The following is a 21,780-nucleotide window of genomic DNA, read 5'->3' as shown; positions in this document are numbered from 1 at the left end:
GGGAGGCGCCGGGACGCGCGGGCGGGCCGGGCTCGGCGGCGGCAGGTGAAGACGGCGCCGGGTCCGCTAGGCGGAGGCCGCGGTCGCGCCCCCGGGGGTGCGCGCACAGCCGCGGCCGGCGCGGCGGAGTCGGTGGGGTTTGTCTTCCTTTGGGGGAGTGACGCTGACGGAGAGCCATTTCCTCCGCTCTCGCAGGAAGAAGGAGCCATGGCCCTGGACGGGATAAGGATGCCAGATGGCTGCTACGCGGACGGGACGTGGGAGCTGAGCGTCCATGTCACGGACCTGAACCGCGACGTCACCCTGAGAGTGACCGGGGAGGTGCACATCGGAGGGGTGATGCTGAAGTTGGTGGAAAAACTCGGTGAGTAGCACCCTGCTGCCTCCAGTAAAGACTGCCCAGAACTGGGGGGGAGGCGGCGGGGGAGGGGTGGGAGCGGGAGAGCCTAGTACCGGCGTGTGCTGCGCGTAAATGCGAAATTTGTTAATGTTAGGGCCCACGGACGTGCTCCCCTCTGCGTTCTGTTTCGTTATTTTGATTTTGCATACTAGCCCGCCGAAGGCTTGGCCGCGGATTCCCGGGACTACTTGTTGAAAGTTGCGAATGTGATTTTACAGATCCTACCCTCACCGAACCCGGGTGTCGATGGCGGTGTTTGTTGGGAGAGTGTGCAGCTGGCGTCAGTCGGTCTGAAGTTTCTGTAGCTGTTCTACGTGAGGGAGGGCAGTGAAATGTTCCACCCGTCCGCTCTTGCGAGGGGTGGGGCCGCTTGACAAACTTGCTATCCCTATTCTGCGTTGGAAGTAAGCTATTTCAAGCATTGAGAAGCACTTAGTTGTTTGGTATTTTTCAAAGCAGGCATTAAGTCGACTTGAGGTTGACGGTGTTTGCGCACACGTAGACACTGGGTTGAGTCTGACCCGGTTGTAAGTAAGGGCCGTCGTTCGGGAGTCGAGAAAACCTCACGGCGCATTATGAGACGTCAAACCATTTTCGCCTGGCAGGAGAACTGGCTGGATGAGATGGGTGATGTTGTCGGGAGAGCCTTTTTCAGAGGAGCGGCGTTCTGGTCTGTGAAGTGCGCGCTGCTGCAGTAGCAGCAGAAGGTGTTGTGTGGGGGGCTATCTTTTTTGACAGGATTATTTGGTTTTAATCAGCATTCATGCTTCAGGCCATCCTGGAAGAGAAAGGAATATTCATTTCCCAGAAATGTATTTCTTATGAAGTGGGCAGGGAGACTGTATGTTTACTATATAAACTTAAGTGAAGTAGCAGTTCTGATACAAATTGGGAATTAGACTGAATTCATTTAAGTGAACAACCTGTGTTATGCCCCTGTAGGGATTTAATTATTAAAGGACCAGAGAGAAGCTCATTGCAGGGGTCCCTTCTCGGCACTGTCCATTGTTTGAGTCCAAGGACAGCCCAAAAAAGAGCCCCCTTTGAGAATTCAGTTTTAACCAAGTAACTGTCAGTTACAATTTATGTTTGCTTCAAGTAAATCAATCACTGTTGGCAAAATATTTACTAACCTTTTGTGCCCAGCTCCACCGGGGGATGAAAACTATCCAGTGTGGTTCCTATTTGACAAGGAAAACCATCAGTTGTATCGGATTGCCTTATGTGTGATAAGTGGACCTCACTAATACACTGTAGTTTTTAATTTATTTAGTTAATTTTTGGTTTTGGTATTTGAGATGGAGTCTCATTGTGTCGCACTGGCTGGCCTGGAACTCAGAGATCTGCCTGCTCTGCCTCTGAATTCTGGGATAAAGGGGTGCCTTTCCCATGCCCAGCTCTACATCGTGATTTAAAAAAAAAAAAATGCAATAAAGGATATGTCAAAAGTGACTTAGACAAGTTGGGATTCTCAAAAAACAGGCCTTAATGAATAAATAATGATTTATACTATATTTATATCACGTTGATTGACTGTTATGAAATCACAATTATAAATAGAATTGTAGGAGATGAGCTGTTTGTATACAGGATTGAGGTTATTTTTGAGTAATCTTGATAATGCTGATGCAGTTTAATTACAGGAAAAAAGCGTCAAGAGGCAGGAATGGCTTTGTATTTGGAAATTTTGTATTTTTCATCAGCTAAACCAATACTCTTGTGTTTAAAGTTCAAATAGGCATTTTCTAGCAAACCTTTGACAAGTACGTAGAGTAGGGTGCCATTTTAAATGTCCACCAATCAGGCCAGTCAAATTAGAAAAGAATTTTGTAGTTTTTCCGGTTTATCTTAGCGCTGGAGTGGGCAGCCTTCAGAAGCCCTGCATGTCATCACCAAAGGTGCTAAAGGGTCAACTTGATGCCTGCCTGTCAGCAGTGGCTAAGCACATCAAAGCAGCCCACAGAGCCGAGATAAGGGCGAGATGGTAGTGTCTGTTGTCTTCAGATTGCACAGCAGCACTGGGAGTATAGCAGAGGCTATGTCTGTGGCCTGCAGCAGTTCATGACACGATGCTCTTCAGGCTCCCACTGCCCACACGATACCCCCTCAGCCTCATGATTGCCAAAGGCCTTATGATCGGGTCAAAGCTACCCTTCCTTACAGCATTCGTGGTACCCAGGATCCCTGGAGTTCAGAGATCCCAGATTGACTCTCTTTCATGCATTAAGTGCACGCTCTGGGAAGAGGGAGCTTTAGCAGCATTAGGTCCTCAAAAATGTGTGTGAGCGGGAAAGGGAACAACCGAACTGTAGGTTTTATTGTACAGCTACAGTGTTCCTCCTAGAACAGACCAAGACAAAAGTATGAATGATGCTTTCTTAGTACGTGTCAGCTGTATCTCTGCATTTGGTTTCAGTCTTTTTATAAGAACATTTGCATTTCAGGGAATGTTATTAAAACCTGATAATTTTTAGATTTAATACTTTAATTCAAACATCTAAAAAGTTTCTTACATCTTAGTATAGAGTACATTTGTCATTCTGCATTAGATGTTTAAAAGAAAACAAGGAATATATGCTGTGAATGTGATGTGGGTTTTAGGGACTTAGAGCTTGATGAGAAACTTTATTATGACCCTGCATAGGCTGTTCCTAGACAGTCTCTTTTCATTATTGTATACCTCATTGTATGTGAAAACTGTTTTTTTTTTTCATCTATCTTTAAAAGCCACATGGATTGCTTTAAATAGAGACTTTAAATATTACTACAATATTTTTTATTATAAGTTAAATTTAAGGGCCAGTTGTGATGGTGCAAGCCTTTAATCCCAGTACTCAGGAGGCAGAGGCAGACAGATCTCTGAGTTTGAGGCCAGCCTGTTCTACAGAGGGAGTTCTAGGATAGCTAGGGCTACACAGAGAGACCCTGTCTCAAAAAAAAAAAAAACAAACAAACAATAAATAAGTAAACAAATAAGTTAAAAACTAAAATTTTAATATGCACGGTTTTACATGTTGTCATTTTTTATGTTGTAAATGGTACTATGTTATGTAAGGACAATTTCATATGAGTATATGCCCTGTGTTGCACATATGTTGGATTGTTTTGAAGCTGGCATCTTCTGTACCCTTGGCTGGCCCTCCCTACATAGCCTAGGCTGACCTTGAAAGTACTGGGATCCATGCAGAAGCCATGTCAGGCATAGATAGTTGTTTGATTTCTTTTTCTTTTTCTTTTCTTTTTTTTTTTTTTTTTGAGTTTTGTTTGTTTTAAAGAAAAATTATATCAAGGGTAAGAATTATAAAAATAAGATAAAAGAGGATGCAATCTAAAATAGTTATATCTAGCTGGGAGTGTAGTTGCACACCTTTAATCCCAACACTCAAGGAGGCAAGCGGGTGGATCTCTGTGAGTTCAATGCCAACCTAGTCCAAATTGAGTCCAGGACAGACAAGGCTACAGAGAGCACTGTCTGGAAAAACCAAATTAATTAAAAATTTTAAAAGAGGCTTGATTGGATGGGTAGTCCTCTGGAGATCACTGGAAAGCAATTATAGAGTATAAGACCTGTGAGACTCAGTACTCCATCAACACTGAGGATTCTGGGAACCAAAGAGATGCTTAATTGATATTATCTTTGTTTTTTCCTTTTTTCTTTCATTCCTTTTTTTTTTTTTTAAGGTACTTTTGAGTTAATCCTTGCCTGAGTTTTGTTCACTAAGTTTTGGAGTCACTTTACAAAAGTCTATTTTAGATTGTTTTTACAATTCAGTTGTGTCTCTCTAAAAATACTAATTTTCAGTGGTAAGTTTTTAGTATTGAGGAGCTTGGTGAGTAGAAGTCTCAGCAGCCAGTGCTGTAAACTGGGATGGAGGAATCCACTCACAGGACTGATTCTTCTAGCTCCAGTCTGAAGTGAAATGACATCAGGTGATACAGATCCAAAATGAAAGTTGTTACAACTTCTTTGTGAATGGAGTGGACTTAAAAAATCTGAAAATTACTGACCTGCTATTGCATGCCCTTAATCCCAGCCTGTTGGAGGCCAAGGCAAGTGGGTCTCCGTGAGTTTGAAGCCAGCCTGGTCTATAGAGTGAGTTCCAGGCCAGCCAAATGTACATAGTGAGACCTGATCTCAAAAAGGGAGATAAGGCTGGGGATCCAATTAAGTTGTGAAATTAGCGTGCATGATCTAAACTACTAGAAAAGTTACTTACAAATTACTCAAAGTGGTTTTTAACTGTATATTTATTGCACCTCCCAGAAGTACAAATAGCTAGTTTTAACTCTCGGAACTCTGAAAGTAACTTTTAGTTGAGTGTCAGGTGAAGGAGTTGGTGCACATTTGGGGCCTTATTATGCAAAGTATTTAAACACTAAGATCAGAGGTTGACAGATGTACACAGAGAGTGAGAGGCCTCTCCTTCCATCCTCCTGCATATGGCTCCCTGGGGAAGGAAGACTTGTTTTGTAGAATAGTGTCCATGCTGGGAGAATCCTATTCCCCCATTGAAGGCTTATAAGTGAATTTGTGGATATTAAATGTCTGCATGATGCCTCAGCACTGACTCCAGCTCAAGTGTGTTAGGGTTGTAAGGCATGTTTTTAAGTCTTTGGGTTGGTAGAGGAACAGCTGGGCAGCTCCTAAAGTGAATTGAATCCTAGCAATCTGATAGCAAGTTTCCTCAGTGTTTCTGCACTGTGACTGATCTGTAGGTATTCAGTATTGAATTGTATCTGTTTCTTAAAAACTTACACGTTCTTTGGGCAAAAGAGATGGCTCATGGTAGGGAAAGGCACCTGCTACAAAGCCTGACAGCCACAACCAGAGTTCAGTTCTGGGACTCGGGTGATACAAGGAGAGAGCGTCTACAAGTTGTCCTTTGACCTTCACACAGGTAATGTGGTATGCACACACTCCAGACAAGACATTTAAAAATATATATATGCATACACACACATATATGCACATATACATATATATTATTTATATAATATGTATATTTATATATTTTTAAAGTTTCTTAAGACTAAAGGACAATATAAATTTTACTATACTTTTTATAAATCCCAGTAAGTATGAGCTATTGTTTGGATGTATTATGTGGTATTTGTTCTCTTTAAAAAAAAAAAAAAAAAAAAGGCTTTCTCTAGGTAGACCAGCCTGGTCTGCTTAGGGAATTCCTCCTGCCTTTGCCTTCCAGAGTGCTGCTGCTTTTTCCCCTCTGCCATGTTTTATGCCCCAATTTTCTACAAAACAAAAGTCTGTTAGATTCTAGCAAGACTTAACATATTTATAGGGGCAAAAGCTACATTTGTTTTTATTCAGTTATTTACAAAACACCTTGTTATAAATGCCTTTTTGTCATTTTGAAAGAAAATACTTTTAGGTTTCAACTTGAATCTTCAACTCATCTTTAAAATTTCAAACTAAGTTGAGTGGTCCAGTGAATACTGTTTAATCTTCAGCTGGGTCACTTTGTCATTTGATTTCATTGCTGGAAAACACACAGCTTTTAGGGCTGGTTGAACGAGTTGTTGCCATCATAATCTTTTTCACTTAAATACTCAAACACAGACGAGGCCTAAAAATGAAGACATTTCTCTTTAACAATTGGAATATATTTTTATCAAATTCAGGAAATTTAATACTGATTTAACACTGTCATCTGCTATAAATACATATTCAAATATGTTCACATTTTACAGTTGTTCAGTAGTGTTGACTGTAACCACAGTGGCCTCTTATCCCTTCAGTCTACAAGGTATCTAAGTGTAGGGTTGAAAGAGTATGTAATTAGGATACATGTAAAATAGCAGTGTGTGTTTCCAGACTTCCTAAAGCAAAGTTATTAGTGTGATACTTAATGTCCTTCATAGACTATATCTTTAAGTTCATTTTAACTCTTAGATTCCTTAGACTGTTGGGAATGTTTTTATTTTAATACTCATTTTGTGATGGGTTCTCTTTATTTTGCTCAAGGTGGCCTGGAATTTCTGGGCTGAAATGATCTTCTTGCCTTCTTCCCAGGTATAGTGATTATGGTTGTACACGGTGCACCCAGCTATTTAGTAATGTTCTTAGACATTGTTGGCTGTAGGTTGCCCCAGTGTCAGCTGCCTCAGATTGCTTTAGGTGCTAATGGATACACAGATCAGTAAAAAAAAGAATGTGCTGTTTGCCAGCAGATCTGATTTCAGCTTCTGATCCTGCCACTTCCTGATTTGTGTGGTCCTTGAACAACTAACGCAACCTTCTGAGTGTGCCTTGATTTAAACAAAAGTTCTTAAGCCAGGCAATTGTGGTGCATGCCTGTGTCCAAGACCAGAGTCGTTTACGCTGTGAGTTTGAGCCAGTGACGTGCCTCAGGACGTATAGACCTGTTGCCAAGCCTGAGGATTGCAAGCCGTCCTCTGACCCACACATGCAAGCATACAACACACACATACTAAGCACACCCAGGTGCCCATGCTCAAGAATAGGCACAATAAGAAATTGAAAAGACAAATATCATAGGTTTTGTTGAGACTTAATTGAGTTATCTACACATTGAGGTGCTCCATATCAACTATTAGCACTATACAGGGACAGTCTACCCTGTGTCAGCACCAAAGTCCCTGGATATGCACGGCTGCTGAGGAAGGGTATCTACAGTACAGTGTAGAGCTCTGTTTCATATTTGTGAGGGGAGAATCGCACACCTCAAAAGGAGTTCAGTTTGGTCTTACCGTGTGACCCCACCCCTAGACAACAAGAAAAACAGCTATCATTCCACTTCTCCCTCACTTTGAAACACACCTGCCTCTGTAATGTAACAAAGAGCTCTTTAACCACTGTTTTCCTGAGATTTCAGAAATGCAATTGACCAGTAAGTGGATGCTGGTATTTCAGAGATTTGAAAAATTTATAGCCAGGGGTAAATTAATTCCCTACTTAATCTGTTTTATGAGAGCAGTGCTTTATATTCATTTATAATAAAGGAGTGAAATAAGGTTATTTCTTGGCACATGAAAACATGAGTCTATTTAGAAACTTATGAAAGTACTTTGAGAAAAGCGCTAATGTGCTCAGATTTCTTGTTTGTTTTTGATGCTGAGCCTCAAAGCCTGGCCTCACAGATGCAGTTACTGGAGATAGATAGATAGATAGATAGATAGATAGATAGATAGATAGATGGATGGATGGAGATATGGTATGGGTCTAATAACATTTATAGCCCAGTGATTATCAGCAGTATTGTTTAACCCACTGTCATAATCAAATAAAGACACAGACACGTGTTAGATTTTGTAATTGCCTTATATCGCCTTGGGCTGGGTTGATAATCCCATTCACACTATCTCATATCTCCCAGCCCCCATTCCATTCCATTATTCCATTCCATTCCATCTGCTTTAATCATTTAATCATCATTCCTAATTGGACTATCTCCCATCCATAATCTTAGAAATTGCTTATTCTTTATCTTGATCACTCCTTTCCATGCCATTCTTGGAGTCCTTTCTCTCTGCCCACATGGTTGCTCTTCCACGCTAACCTATCATAGCTTCCTTCTTCTTTCTCCTCTTCCTCTCTCACTTCTTCCCAAGATCCTTTCTGTCCCCAAAAGCCCTTGAAGCTTGGCCACACCTCTCCATCCACCTTGCCCAGGTGGATTTTATTGGTTAAACAGACAGGCAAATTTTTATTGGTTAAACAGAAGCAAACTTCACAACTTCATTTGGGGTACTGAATGTCTGCTTGTAGCAAGGAGGCCTCAGGGGGGAAGTGATTAACATTAGAATAGATAGCACAAGAACAAACCCCTAACTATATATTATATATATATATATATATATATATATATATATATATATATATATATATAATGTGCATTGCTGTTTTGCCTTCATGTATGTTTATGAGAGGGAGTCAGATTCGCTGGAACTGGAGTTACAGACAGGTGTGAGCTGACATATGGTTGATAGGATTTGAACCCAGGTCCTATGGAAGAGCAGATAGTGCTCTTAAGCACTGAGCCATCTCTCCAACCCCTCCCCCATGTTACAGGCTTTTTATCTTTTAATGTTATCCGAATAAGAGTGTTAATACCCGGTGTGAAGGAAATATTCTGCAACATATTTTTAAATAAACCTTTTATTATCTTTTTAAAAGGTTTGTTATTACGTTATGCATATGAGTGTTTTGGCTTTATGTACGTCTGTGCACTGTGTGTGTACCTTAAATCTCCTAGAACCGAAGTTAGGGACAGTTGTGAGCCACCATGTGGGGCTGGTAATTAAATCCTGGTCTGCTCTTTCCTGCATCACCCTTTTATTCTAAAATATGACATTTTGCACTTGGATTTGTCAGTAAATTCCTATATATTGTAATTAATTTTGAAACACTGAAGTTTGTTACCAAAATTAATGTACTAGATGGGTGTGATGGCCCACACCTTTAATCCCAGCAGTCAGGAGACTGAGGCAGGGGGATCTCTGAGTTAGAGCCAGCCTGGTCCACAAAGCAAGTTCTGGACAACCCGAGCTCTACAGAGAACCCTGACCCCCGCCACACACACACACGTTGCCATGTTAGTCTGTAGTCGCTGCATCTACAGCAGCACTTTCTCATACTACCTCCACCTTTGTTTGTATGGATGGTGCCCCGTGAGGATGATCTTGTGCATTCAATCCTCCATCCTATCTTCCGGATGTGGGACTACAGGTGTGCACCGCTATGCCCGGTTTAGGCAGTCATGCTATCAAATAAGTTGTATTTCCAGCCCTACTGTTTTTATTAACACATGGAAGCTCTTTCAGGTACGATTTACATAAAGCAAAAATAGTGCTGTTTGTTTTTAGATTTACAGCCATGTTACCATCAAGAAATGGAAATAGGCTCTAGTTTCTCAGCCTGGGTCTTTAAACCATTGGTCTTTTGCCTTTCCTCAGGAGCCTTGTAAGGGATGAATCTCTTTGAATTTGGTTTCTTGATACAGCTTGGCTCTTTGGTCAGTTTGAACATGTTGCTAGTTCTGTTGTGGAGTGATAGTCTGTGGAATGGACGTGTGTTATAGTGGGTTGTGTGTGTGTGTGTGTGTGTGTCGGCGGGAGGGGCTGTGTGTGTCTTGTCAGGACAGGCTTTCTTGAGTGGGCCTGGCTGTCCTGGAGCTTTGTGGACCATGCTGGCCTCAAACTCAGAGAGTGGCTGCAGAGTGCTGAGGGGAAAGGTGTGTGCCACCACCCAGTTTGGGTGTGTACTCTAGTTTTGTCAATAATTGAAGATATTTGAGTTGTTTTTTATTTTTGGAGATTGTGAATAATGTTGCCATAAATGTGTGTGCACATAGTTTTCCATTTCTGTCTGATAACTACTGAAAAGTAGGCTGCTCGGCCTAAAACATCAGCCTAAAGTTACGACCAAGCTTGTCCAGTAATTTTGCATTGTATGAGAGTTCTGATTGGCCCCAGTGTGCTACAGCACTCAGTAGTGTCAGGGTTTGTTTTTATATCTGCTTTCACGTTCTCTGTTCTGATAACTAAGTGATTTCGCTTTGGGTAATGTGTCTGGGAAGAATAGTAGCATTGGTGTGCTTTTCAAGTGCTCATTTGCTGTTGTGTATATTTCTGGATGACGCTGACTACCTTCCTGGCCCAGAGATCCTCCTGACCCCACCTCCCTGGTGCCAGGATGACAAGCACACACAACCACACTAGATTTTTAAGTGAGTGCTCTCCTTGAGAGCATTTTACTGATGGAGCTGTCTCCTCAGCCCATTCTATTTTCTTTCTTTCTCTCTCTTCCTCCCTCCCTCCCTCCCTCTTTCTTTCTTTCTTTCTTTCTTTCTTTCTTTCTTTCTTTCTTTCTTTCTTTCTTTCTTTCTTTCTTTTCTCCTTTCTTTCTTCCTTCCTTCTTTCCTTCCTTTCTTTCTTTCTTTCTTTCTCTCTCTTTCTTTCTCTTTCTTTCGTTTTTTTCGAGGCAGGGTTTCTCTGTGTAACCTCAGCCTCAAACTCACAGCAATCTAGTGCCTCTGCCTCCCTGAGCTCTGGGAGTAAAGGCATCCCCTCACCATGCCCAGCCTTTATATTTTTTAAAGCTTTCCTTTTAAAAATAAATAAATATAGCTATACATATCTGTGTGTGAGTATGTGCATGTATAAACGCAGAGGTCTGAAGAGGGTGTCTGGTCTCTGGCTTGGATTTACAGGTCGCTGTGAGCACCTGGGATGGGTGCTGGGAACAGCCTTTGGGTCCTCTGTAAGAGCTACCATGTGGGTACTGAGATCAAACCCTGGTCCTCTGGAAGAGTAGCCATTGCTCTTAAACTCTGAGCCATCTCTCCAGCCTCCTTGACCAAGAATATTTTACATCAGTATTTCACTCTGTAATGCAGACTGATCTGATTTTCAACTCAGCTACATAGATCAGGTTGGCTTTGAATGCATGGAAACCCTCCTGCCTTAGCTCTTTGAGTATTGGGTTTACAGATGTGAGAGCCATACCCTGCTCAGGATTCAGGATTGAGATTGGTTCCCTGTTTGGGTATAAGAGATCAGCCCTGGATGACTTAAGTTTCTAGATTACCCACGTAAAGCACCAGCGAGGACATCTGCTCTAAAGGTATGATTCCCCCTAGCTCTGTAGTAAAAAAAATGTATCTGGTATTTTAAATTATCAGTATAGTGGTGTTTCTGTTACCTTGCTCATAACACCCAGAGTAAGGAGTAAAACACCAGTAAAGTGCTGGATGATTGATGGTAGTTTTCTTTTGGACAACTGCCTTTGGTATAATGTTCCTTAATGTCATTTTTGGATTCTGACTTAAAAATTTTATAAGGCTTAAAATTAAAAATAACTTAAAAAAGGCAAGTGATTGGCTGTATCCGTTTCAGAACAGTGTGTTTTTAGACACTGTGGTGAGTGTGGTGATAAATGCTGTGGCTCTCGAAGCCGCCTGTGCCAGGGCCCTGACCGACATTGGGTTGTACCTCATCTGTAGAAAGGGGTAATCTATATAGCCTTACGCTAGACTAGAAGGACTACGTCAGCAGACACCGGCAGAGTTAGAGCATCCCTGATGACAGTGGCATCATCCCAGCAGGCTGTCAGTGGTGTATACAAGCTTTCTCAAGCTGAACTAGAGAACAGATTAAAAATGTCTTTTGTGAGGTTAAACCGACTAGTCTCATTTATTTTCTACCATATTAGAAATATAGTGAACATTTTTGGACTACCTTGTATTATTAATACTAATAATATTACGAAGTTAAGTATAAAGATGTTTTACAAGCAGTAAATTTTATGCTTCAGAATGTATTCTACTGCCGTAGAGAGTACGCATATAAATTTAGCATTCTGGTTAGAAAAATGCTTGCTTTCTTATTTTTTATTTTTATTTTGCTAGCACTTAAGAACTTGCCAGAGTTGTATATTTTGTAGAGTATCCTTATTTATTCTCACTTAACTTAGATTCTTCACCTTTTTTTCTTTGTTTTTTGTTTTTTTTCAAGACAGTGTTTCTCTGTAGCCCTGGCTGTCCTGGAACTCACTCTGTAGACCAGGCTGAACTCAGACTTAAGAGATCTGACTGCCTCTTACTCCTGAGTGCTGGGATTAAAGGCATGCACCACCCACACACGATAATTTTGCTTTTCTTGTTTTTATAATTTGTTTATTTTTGTTTTATGTGTATTGATGTTTTGCCTGCATATATGTATGTTGAGGGAATCAGATCCCCTGGAACTGGAATTACAGTTAGTTGTAAACTGCCATGTAGGTGCTCTGAATTGAACCCAGATCCTCTGAAAGAGCAGTCAGTGTTCTTAACGCTGAGCCATCTCTCCAGCCCAACTGTTTCTTACAGTATTTTGTCTAAATATCTCAGGCAGTTAGTAGAAAGTCAGTAAAAACATCCTTTAGCCAGATGTGTTGGCATACACCTTATTCCTGCATTTGGGAGGCAGAGGCCTGCATATACCTGAGGTTTTGGTCAGCCTGCTCTACATAGCAAGCTCAAAGCCAGGGCTACGTAGTAAGTAAATGAAAAAAAATAAATAAAAAGGAGAAGGAAAGGAACATAACTGATCCCCAGTTTTGGCACCAGATGAATGAAAAAAAAAAAAGAAGTAAAAAGGAAACAAAAGGCCGTGCCTGCTCCTAGGTGTGGTGGAGGAGAAGGCTTACTGTGGATACATGGGAGAGCATAGCCGGAGGCAGGGCTGTCTAGGAGAGTCCAGAGTGGACATGACCCTGAGGTAGGCCATGTGGGGAGAGGGGAACTAGCCAGGAGTAGCCAGGAGGCCCAAAGATACCAAAAAAAACAGTAACCAAAATGGTTGGATTATACGGGGAAACAGCCCAGCCCCTGGGCTGGAGAAAGTTTAGGGTTGGGGCAGGGATATGCCAGTCATAGCCTAAAACAGGTAGGAACTGAGGGAGAACCTAGAGGCCAGGTCCACTTTAGTATGTTAAATAGGCATTTGTCCTCAGCCATTTGTCCCAGGCTTAAAACCTAACAGTAAGACTTAAAAAAAAAAAAAAAAAAGTTATCCTTTAAATACTTTGCAAACCCAAAGGATAAATGTGAGAATCCCCCCCTCCTCGAGACAGGGTTTTTCTGTGTAGCCTTGGCTGTCCTGGACTCACTTTGTAGTCCAGGCTGGCCTGGAACTCACAGCGATCTGCCTGCCTCTGCCTCCCTGAGTACTGGGATTAAAGGCACACACCACCATGCCTAGCTAATTTAAAATATTGTAATTGTAGTGTTTAGTCAGAGATTTTTGATTAGGTTGTTTGTCAGAATCACTTTGGGAGATTTTGTTTACCAAGTATGTTTGATAGTGTGACATCCTGCTACCTTCCCTAAAGTAAGGGCACGTATGCTTGAATAATAGCTAGACAACACAGATGTTTTCTCGTCTTGTGCCTTAGTCGTGTGAGTGAAGTGGGGATAGTAGTGTACTTTACCTCCTTAGGAGTAGAACAGTTTTGGCATGCAATAAAGTAATAGCTGTCAGTGATGGTTATAATTTCTTGAGGCTTTTCCTAAAATCCATCATTGTTTGCTTGGGGAATAAATGTCTTAAATGATGATGATTGCAAAACAGGGGTGTTAGGGTGAGATGGGCAGTGTGTATAAATTCTGTATGCCCATGCAGCACGTAGGTTACAGGGGAATGTAGTAGGATCTTGTGTGGGATGAAGAAGGTATGTGAATTCATCTTTTCCAGGAACAGTAGCAATGTGGAAGGGTAAGGGTTATTTTAATGTGCCCTGCCTGTTGTCACTGAGAGCTGCTTTCTAATAACAAAATGAAATAGATCCTCTTTGACTTGGTAGACTTGCAAAGGAATAAATGCCAGATAACTTACACCATGGCACAGGAAGATGACAGAGAATTAGAAGCATAGCTAATGGCTGGCCTTGGGTGAGGAGGGTCCAGTGAAAAGTTAGTCCTTCGGAATGAGGATTGCAGCATCATGGTGGACTATAGCCTATCCTAGAGGAATAGGCCTTATTAGAAAAGAAAACAACAACAAACAAATGATTGAACACAAAGTACTCCATTCTTTACTCACCCACTTACCATTTTTAAGTAAGAACTGTTGGGGTGAATAAAATTAACTCACATTTTACTATCATACACTTTTAGTCATGGGGAAAGATGGTCTTCACATAGTAATCACTAAAATGTAGCAAAAGTCAGTGTAAGTAGAAATGGAAAACGTGCACTAGAGAGCCTGACCCAGAACACAGGACAGGATTTGTGGTGGGAAATGGTTTGGAGGCTCCCACATGAGTGTATCAGAATTCGTTAGTGTTTTCTTCTGAGAGAAATTTAAAATCTTGAAGCCAAGCAGTCTTAATGAGTTACCTTTTGACACCTTTGACCACTTTAAAACAGACAAATGCAGTTATTTCTTGTGTGAGTTGAAGATTTAGTATCTATACTCTGGCGATACTTTTTGAGAAATTGTAGGGCATTCACCTTTCACATAGTCTGAGCCCTGGCTTCTAGGAACTAAGCTAGGTTGAGCAAATTAGCAGTGAGCCTTCCGTGAAATGATGATTGTATAGTTTGTGTAGTCTCTACTGTTCGTAATTGCGTGGTCCATTTGGTCTGAGAAACTGCGCAAACCACTTTGAGCTAGTATAACAATAATGACTAGAATTAGAGAAATCAGATAAAGAGGAATCAGTGGGCATAATTTTGTGTTTGTACATCAAAAGGTTATTTGTACCTTGGTGTTTGTTGGTTAGCGTTGTTTGTTTTGTTTTCAGACAGGGTCTTGCCATATACAGGGCAAGCCTAGAACTCACTATATAGTCCAGGTTAGTGTTTTAGTTAGGTTTTTGTTGCATGATGAAACACCATGACCAAAAACAGCCTGAGCAGAAAAGGGTGTGTAACTGACAGAAGTCAAGGCAGGAGCTCAAGGCAGGCACCTGAAGTCAGGAACTGAAGTATAGCCCTAGCTTGCTCTCCTAGCTGACTCAGCCTCCTTTTTTTTTTTTTTTTTAAATGTTCATTGATGTTTTGCCTGCATGTATGTCTGTATGAGGGAAGGTGTTGGATCTCCTAGAACTGGAGTTACAGACAGTTGTAAGCTGCCGTGTGGGTGCTGATAATTGAACTCCGGTCCTCCAGAACAGTAGCCAATGTTCTTAACTGCTGTTAAGTCCCGTAGAACATTCTTTTCTTTTTCTTTTGTTTTTTTCTTCATTAATTAATATATTTGTTCATTTTACATTCCAATTGCAACTCCACTCTCTCCTCTCCTTCTAGTCCCACCCTCCCAGATCTACTTCTCCCACACCCCCTCTCACCCACCCTTACCCACATACCAACCCACCCTGGCACATCAGGTGGCATCAGGACTAAGTGCCTCCTCTTTCCCTGAGGCAAGACAGGGCAACTCTGCTCCGGAAACAGAATCAAGAGGGAGGCAGCAGTCCAAGACAGAGACAGCCCCCACTCTTATTGTTAGGGGGCTACTTTTCTTTTGATATTTTGAGACAGGGTCTCACTGTGTAGCTCTAGCTATCCTGGAACTCACAGAGATCTACCTGCCTCTGCCTTCTGAGTGCCGGGATTTCAGCCTACTTTCTTACAGTGCTGAGGACCACCAGCCAGGGGTGGCCCCACCCACCATGGACTAGGCCCTCCCACATTAATCACTAAGAAAATGTTCCACAGACCTGCCCATAGGCCAATCTTATGGAGATGATTTCTCAATTATGGTTCCCTCTTAAATAACTCCAGTTTGTGTTAAGTTTTGGTGGGTTGGGGAATGACATGACAACCAGGACAGCTGGCCTCCAACTTTTAATTTCAAGTGGTGGGATTACAATTTTACCGCCACTCCTAACTTTTATTTTGGTTTGAAGAGTGAGTTCCAAATTTTTATTAGTTATGCAGAAGAAATAATAGTCAGTTTTTATTAGAAGTTTATTTTTCTGTTAGTTTGTCATAACAGATATCCTAAATTGTGTGTCTTTAACAAGATTTAGTCCTCACAGCTCTGGTGAGTGAGAGGTCTGAGCCAGCCTGGTCTCTTTCCTCTGGTGGAAGGGTCCTCCTGGGGCCACTGATCCCACTAGCAGAGCTATGCCTTCTGCCCTGATTTCTTTCCTGAAACCTCATCACACTGGGGAGTAGCGTTTCCACATGTTAGCACGAAGGATCCAAATTCTCATTCCATAGCAGTTTCTAAATAATTCCCATCATTAGACACAGACCCCACCAGTTAACCCCAGAAGCCTTAATGTACACTAACAAAGACCTTAACTGTAATTGAATACCATGCTTTAATTGAAACGTGTTAACAGTTTGAGTGGTGTGTAAACTTTGAAACAGTCCATGGTTTCTGTCAGTAAGTCAGCATTTTAGAAATATGACCTAGGCTTTTCAAAGCAATGCTTTGTCAGGCTTCTCGTCTGTTACTGTAACTCAAACTGCACCAGTTGCCCATGAGACAACCCATGCTTACTTCTCCTTGAGCTGTGTCTGATTGTGTGAAGTGCCGTTTGTGCCACTAGCTCTTAGTTGTGGTGACTGAGTGTGATTGGCTACTGCACCTCTGTTCACGTGGAGTTAACAAAGTGTATATTTGTGTTGCCTCCTGTCTCCAAGCGATAAACTTCTATGATGTAAGAGTGGATAAAAGTATGACCAGTAGTGACAGAGATGTGCTGGTATGCAGAAGTAGCTCAGCCTGGTAGCCTGGGTCCCGTAGCCTTTCTGGAGACTCAGATGCAGCCATTAGAACTTGTTTGGTAAAGTCAGACATACGACATAAAGAGAAGACAGTGTAACAAACAGGGTGACGATGTCACCGTGGAAGTGACACCCAAGCAAAACCTGTAAAATCTATAAAAGATGATCTCAGAAACAGTTCACGGTACTGATCCCACTGCCCTAGGGAGCGAACCCAGCACCTCTACACTGCTAAGCAAGCATGCTTCCACTGAGCTACAGCTCTTTAAAAATGCTTTAAAAATTGACAGGGTTTCACTAAGTTGTACGGGCAGACCTTGAAGTTGTGACTCTTCTGCCTCAGCCTCCAAATAGCTGTGAGCGCAGATCTGTGCCACCAGGCTCAGAATGACATTGAAAATACAATGAAAGTAGCACTTAGGAGGCAGAGGCAGGCAGACCTCTGTGTTCGGGGCCAGCCTGATCTACATAGTGAGATCCAGGCCAGCCAGGGCTGTTGCAAGGAAACACACACACACACACACACACACGAACAGTTATTGGACTCTGACTTCACAAACATGTGAATCCATGCAGTCATATCCACACACTCGTGTACTTAAAGTGTTCAAGACCCTAAGCTGAACTTGGCTGAACTGACAAGAAGAGTCGTGGGGAAAACTGGTATGTTAACTGGTTGGGGATAGAGGTGAAGGGAAAGGTATCAAGTCAAGGAGACCAAAACCACCTTGTTCCATAAACTGGGCCAGAGGACTGAGATGGAAGAGCCCTCACGCTGGTTGAGATTGGTGTAACTCATAGAGGAGGCTAGGTTTTGCCAGCCAAGACTTCAAAGTTTTTCATTAGAAGTAAAATGATGAAATTTTCATTGTAAAAATTAACTAAGAGAGACTGTAAAAATAGGTTCCTAAACTGGCTGTGGTGTGCTGCAAACCTGTAATCCCTGGTTACTGGAAAGTTATTCAAATATTTAAAGTTGAAGGACCGCCAGGGCTGTGGGGTGAGTTCAAGGCCAACCGAGTAACTAAAAAGATCCTTCTGGAGCAATGAAAGGGGCTGTGTTATAGCTCAAAGTAGTGGACTGTCTACCTGTCCCGCGAGGCCATCCCTCCAGAGGGTCAGTCCCCAGTTTTGGGGTAGAGCTAGAAATGTTGAGATGTGAAGAAGGAAGTGTCAGAAGGGGAGGAAGGGACAGGTCACAGCTGCTGAAGCACCCTCTGTCATTCTAGGATAGGAAAAAACTGAAGGACATTGAAAGAGTTGTCAGGTTTCAAACAAGCACGATAAGTTAGTATGTGTATTACACTGCATGCAGATAACTGTACTTTTTGCTATATGAGGTGGATATAGATTGGGTCTGTGCTGTCTAGTATTTGCACACTTCAGTGGTAATTCTTTTCTTTTTTTTTTGCTAAGTGTGCTCAATTAAGTTTCAGCACAGTCCACGAATTAAAGTTTTTGCATATTTTTAAAAGCCTCCTTTTTCCCCTACTGTGTTCGGTACATTCATAGAATTATGTTGTAACAACTTAAGTTCTAGAGATACGCTGTTGAATTCTGTTCCAGCAGTCTTCTAGAACAAGAGTAATTTTGGAATTTATTTTGAGTCATTCTTTCTAGAATAATGTGGTTACCGATGAGCAGGGAGAGGAATGACTTGGAAGATATCTTCTTATTTTAGTAATATACATGTGTATACTATATAAATAGTAAATATTACTAAATAAGCATATATGCATGTATATACACACACGCACACACACGAAACCCAGTTTCTAATATTAAAGACGGAAATGGCTGTACCCGGCCAGGTGTGAGAGTATTTGCCAGTCACAGCTACTGGAGGGTGATGATGGGAGGATTGATTGTCCACCGTCCTGTCAGTGCTGAGACCCCATCTGGCTCCAACCTCTACGAGTTTTGTGCGTGCTGCCCAGTCTCTGGGGTTCATGTGAGCATCAGTTCTGTTGTGTCATGAAGACGCTGTTTCCTTGGGGTCCTCCACCTCCTCTGGCTCTTAACGATCTTTGTGCCTCCTCCTCTGGCTCTTGAGCCCTGAGAGGAGGCTGTGATGCAGACGCTCCGTTTAGGACTAAGTGCTCCAAAGTCTCTTGCCCTCTGCACAGTGGCCGATTGTGGGTCTCTGTTAGTTCCTGTCTCCAGTCAGAGAGGCTTCTCGGAGGAGGGCTGACCTACGAGTAGAACAGTATGCCATTGGGTATCATTTTTTTGCTGGATTCCTTTAGCAGAAGAATAGTAGTAGATTTTTCCCTAGGCTCATGACCTATCTATCCTCAGGCTTATGGCCACTTGAGGTGTTGGGTGTGTTCCATCTCATGGTGTAGGCCTTAGATCCAACTAAAAAGTAGTTGGTTATTCCCATAGCATTTGTGCCAGTATTGCACCCGTATGTCTTTTTGTTTGTGTTGTTTAGTTTTGTGGTGGTTGTTTTGAGATGAGATCTGACTAGAGCTCACCATGTGGATGGACCAGGCTGCCCTGCCTCCTAAGTGCCAGGATTACGGTGTGTGCCATCATGCTGGCTAGCACAGTATTCCTTGATGCAGGTTGCTGGTCTTAGTGGCAGACTTTAGTTAGCAGCCTCACTTTCTCTGAACAAGTCCAGCCTGTGTTCTTTCTCGTTCCTGCTGGCTCCTGCTTTCTGTTGGAAATATTCAAGCGCATCAGTCAGTCTGGGAGACTTGAGGTTCTCCTTCACTCCTTCCAGCTGTCTGTCCTCTTTAATCAACAGCAGATATGAAGGAGACTGGTTGTCAGGCCCAAAAGAAACTCCATTCCCCAAACTCCAAAGGGCAATGCATGTGTTCAGAAATGGCAGTTTTGGCCCAATTCAAACTATACTATAGAAGGATTTCTGGTGGATAAAAGCTAGCATTCGTCAGGAACTTGTGAAGCAGACTTCTGCCACTCAAGAGGAGTCATTTTCCTTATCTTTGGCAGAAGGGACATCCATAACTCTTCATTGACATATGCTTGTGATTCCTGTCAAAATACCGAAGTCAACGGTAACCTGCAGGCTCCAGCCTTCCCTCGGTGTTCACAAGTACTGGGATTTTGTACTTCCTTTGTACCTGACATTCCAGCCATTTGTTGACAGTAAAGGGTAATCTCTGACTGCTTCACAGCTGGGGAGGGCTCAGAGGCTGGGATGCTGGTCAAAGGTGTGAAGGGTGAGGGGAGTGTGGAAATTCCATCAGAAGCATCTGGTTTGCTGACCAAGCCGGAAGAACGTTGCAGTCACATTGACCAGACTGATCACTTTGGCTTTTAGTGTGATTAGACTGAATGGTGGCCTCTGCAGTTGATTCTGGGATGTTGTCTGTCAGCTAAGTGGGAATCCTCTGAGACTGTGTATGTGTAAAGTTATTAGCACGATCACTGATTGTAATCTGCACTGAAATCCTCATTGTAGAATAAGCAATTAACAGCTAGAGTAGACTCCAGCCCTTGAGCCATAGCAAACCAAAGCCTGAAAAGTTGTCAATGTAGCAGAAGCGTAAACATTCATTTGTAATAAGAAATTCATAGCGGGGGAAGAAAGCAAAGGGGAAGAGCCTGAGGACCCAAAAGATGGTTCTGGGATAAAGTGTGCCCTCTTTCTGAGGCTGGATATATATAGATCAGACAGAGGCATTTTTTGGCACAGTGAGAAACATTTTAAATCTATATTTAGAAAACAACTAAGGAGACTTTAAAATTTCAAGCCTGTGACCTATGATAGTAGACAGTGCTTTTGTTACCAAGACAGAGTAACAGTCAGTCACAACTTGCTTCTTTACTGTTCAACTTTGAATGTTGAAATCTTATATGTATAATTTTTGTCTCATTTTCTTTACAGTTGAAATCACTTCCTTAGACCTTTACAATTTACATAAACCTTCAACTTTTTCTTTCATCTGGAAATAGCCAACTGTTTGCTGCAAGGCATAAATGCTTGATTATGAGAGTCATTGAACACCACGTTCTTTTAAATAAAGCAAAGGTGAAAAGTAAAGTTTTAGTAACAACAGCATGGTAGCTTGATTTGTCTTTCACTGGAACCTGTTTAGGGAGTCTCCCTTTCTCAGATGAAGCCTGTCAGCAGGGTAAACCTCCCCCGCCCTTGGCTGTGCTTTTGATGTGCTTTGGCTCACGGGCTTGCCTGTAAGGGCGCTTTTCAGTTAGGTTGCCATTCTCGGGCACTTCCCCGCTGTGAAATGTTTTGCCTTATGATTAACACGGGTGTGTTTGGCTGCTGCCATAAGGCACTCATGAAGATGTGCCACAGTCATTCCAGTCATTGTTACAATAGTGCTGTGGTGTCTTTCCCTTCTGAAAACTCACCTGAAAGACCATCTGTCACCTGTGGTTCTGCCTCTCGCCGTAGCAAAGTATCAAAGCCACCATGTCTTCCTCATTGCTGTGCCCTCACCCAGCACAGGCATTAAGGTTGTTCTGGGTTCTTAATCACTTTGCACTCTCCTGGTGCACACTGTTAGAGACTATTATGAAGCACAAATCACCCTGCTTAAAACCGCCAGTTCCAGACCTATTCTGACATAGCTGATCTAAGGTGGTGGTAGGGTAGACTCACCTCTATCTCCCCACTCCCAAACAAAACCTCAGCCAGGTACAGATGCCTGTCCACAGACAAGTAGCCCTGGTTTGCGGGTGGGCCCAGGCATCCGTGTTTTTAAAACATTGCTTAGAATTTAAATAAATAAGTAAATAAACGAATGAATGAATGAATAAATAAATAAATAAATGCTCCTCAGGCTATTACAATGCTGATCAGATTGGAAGTCACTGACCAAGTGGTTTATCTCGTACTCAGTAAAATCTGGACAACTTCCTACAGCAAACAAGGCTCCTGCTGTCCTGGAGTCTTCACCTACTGACAACAGCCCTCTAGGCACAGCCTCCATCAGGAGCACAGCTTTGCTCATCCAGCGCCATCTCCAGCACTGGGCTAGTGCCTTTTACACACAGTTTAACGGTATTTGTGATATTCTGTAACAATGGCGATAGATACTGTGAACTAGGATGGTAGCCTGTTGTCTTTGAGAGTACTGCTGAGGGGCTGGGAAGATGGCTCCATGGTAAAAAAATGTTATGCAAGCCTGGAAACATGAGTTGGATCCTGGGAACCCAAGAAGGATCTCTGATTCCATAAAGTTGTCT

The 21,780-nt window shown here is 42.3% G+C and overlaps 1 protein-coding gene across 1 annotated transcript in view; it reads left to right on the top strand.

Annotated features, from left to right (window-relative positions):
* Window positions 1-195: 195 nt before the first annotated feature.
* The window catches only part of Fermt2 (FERM domain containing kindlin 2), a gene marked incomplete at its 5' end in the record, with an annotated part of 77,317 nt that continues 55,732 nt past the window's right edge, over window positions 196-21,780 (top strand). Inside the window, 1 exon segment of the mRNA XM_055612321.1 lies at window positions 196-364. Within this exon segment, the coding sequence (XP_055468296.1) occupies window positions 208-364 (157 nt within the window).

Source organism: Psammomys obesus, unplaced genomic scaffold (assembly GCF_907164565.1).
Source record: "Psammomys obesus unplaced genomic scaffold, mPsaObe1.curated_primary_1811, whole genome shotgun sequence".
In the NCBI taxonomy this organism is placed as follows: domain Eukaryota; kingdom Metazoa; phylum Chordata; class Mammalia; order Rodentia; family Muridae; genus Psammomys; species Psammomys obesus.
This window is presented reverse-complemented; position numbering and strand designations above follow the sequence as displayed.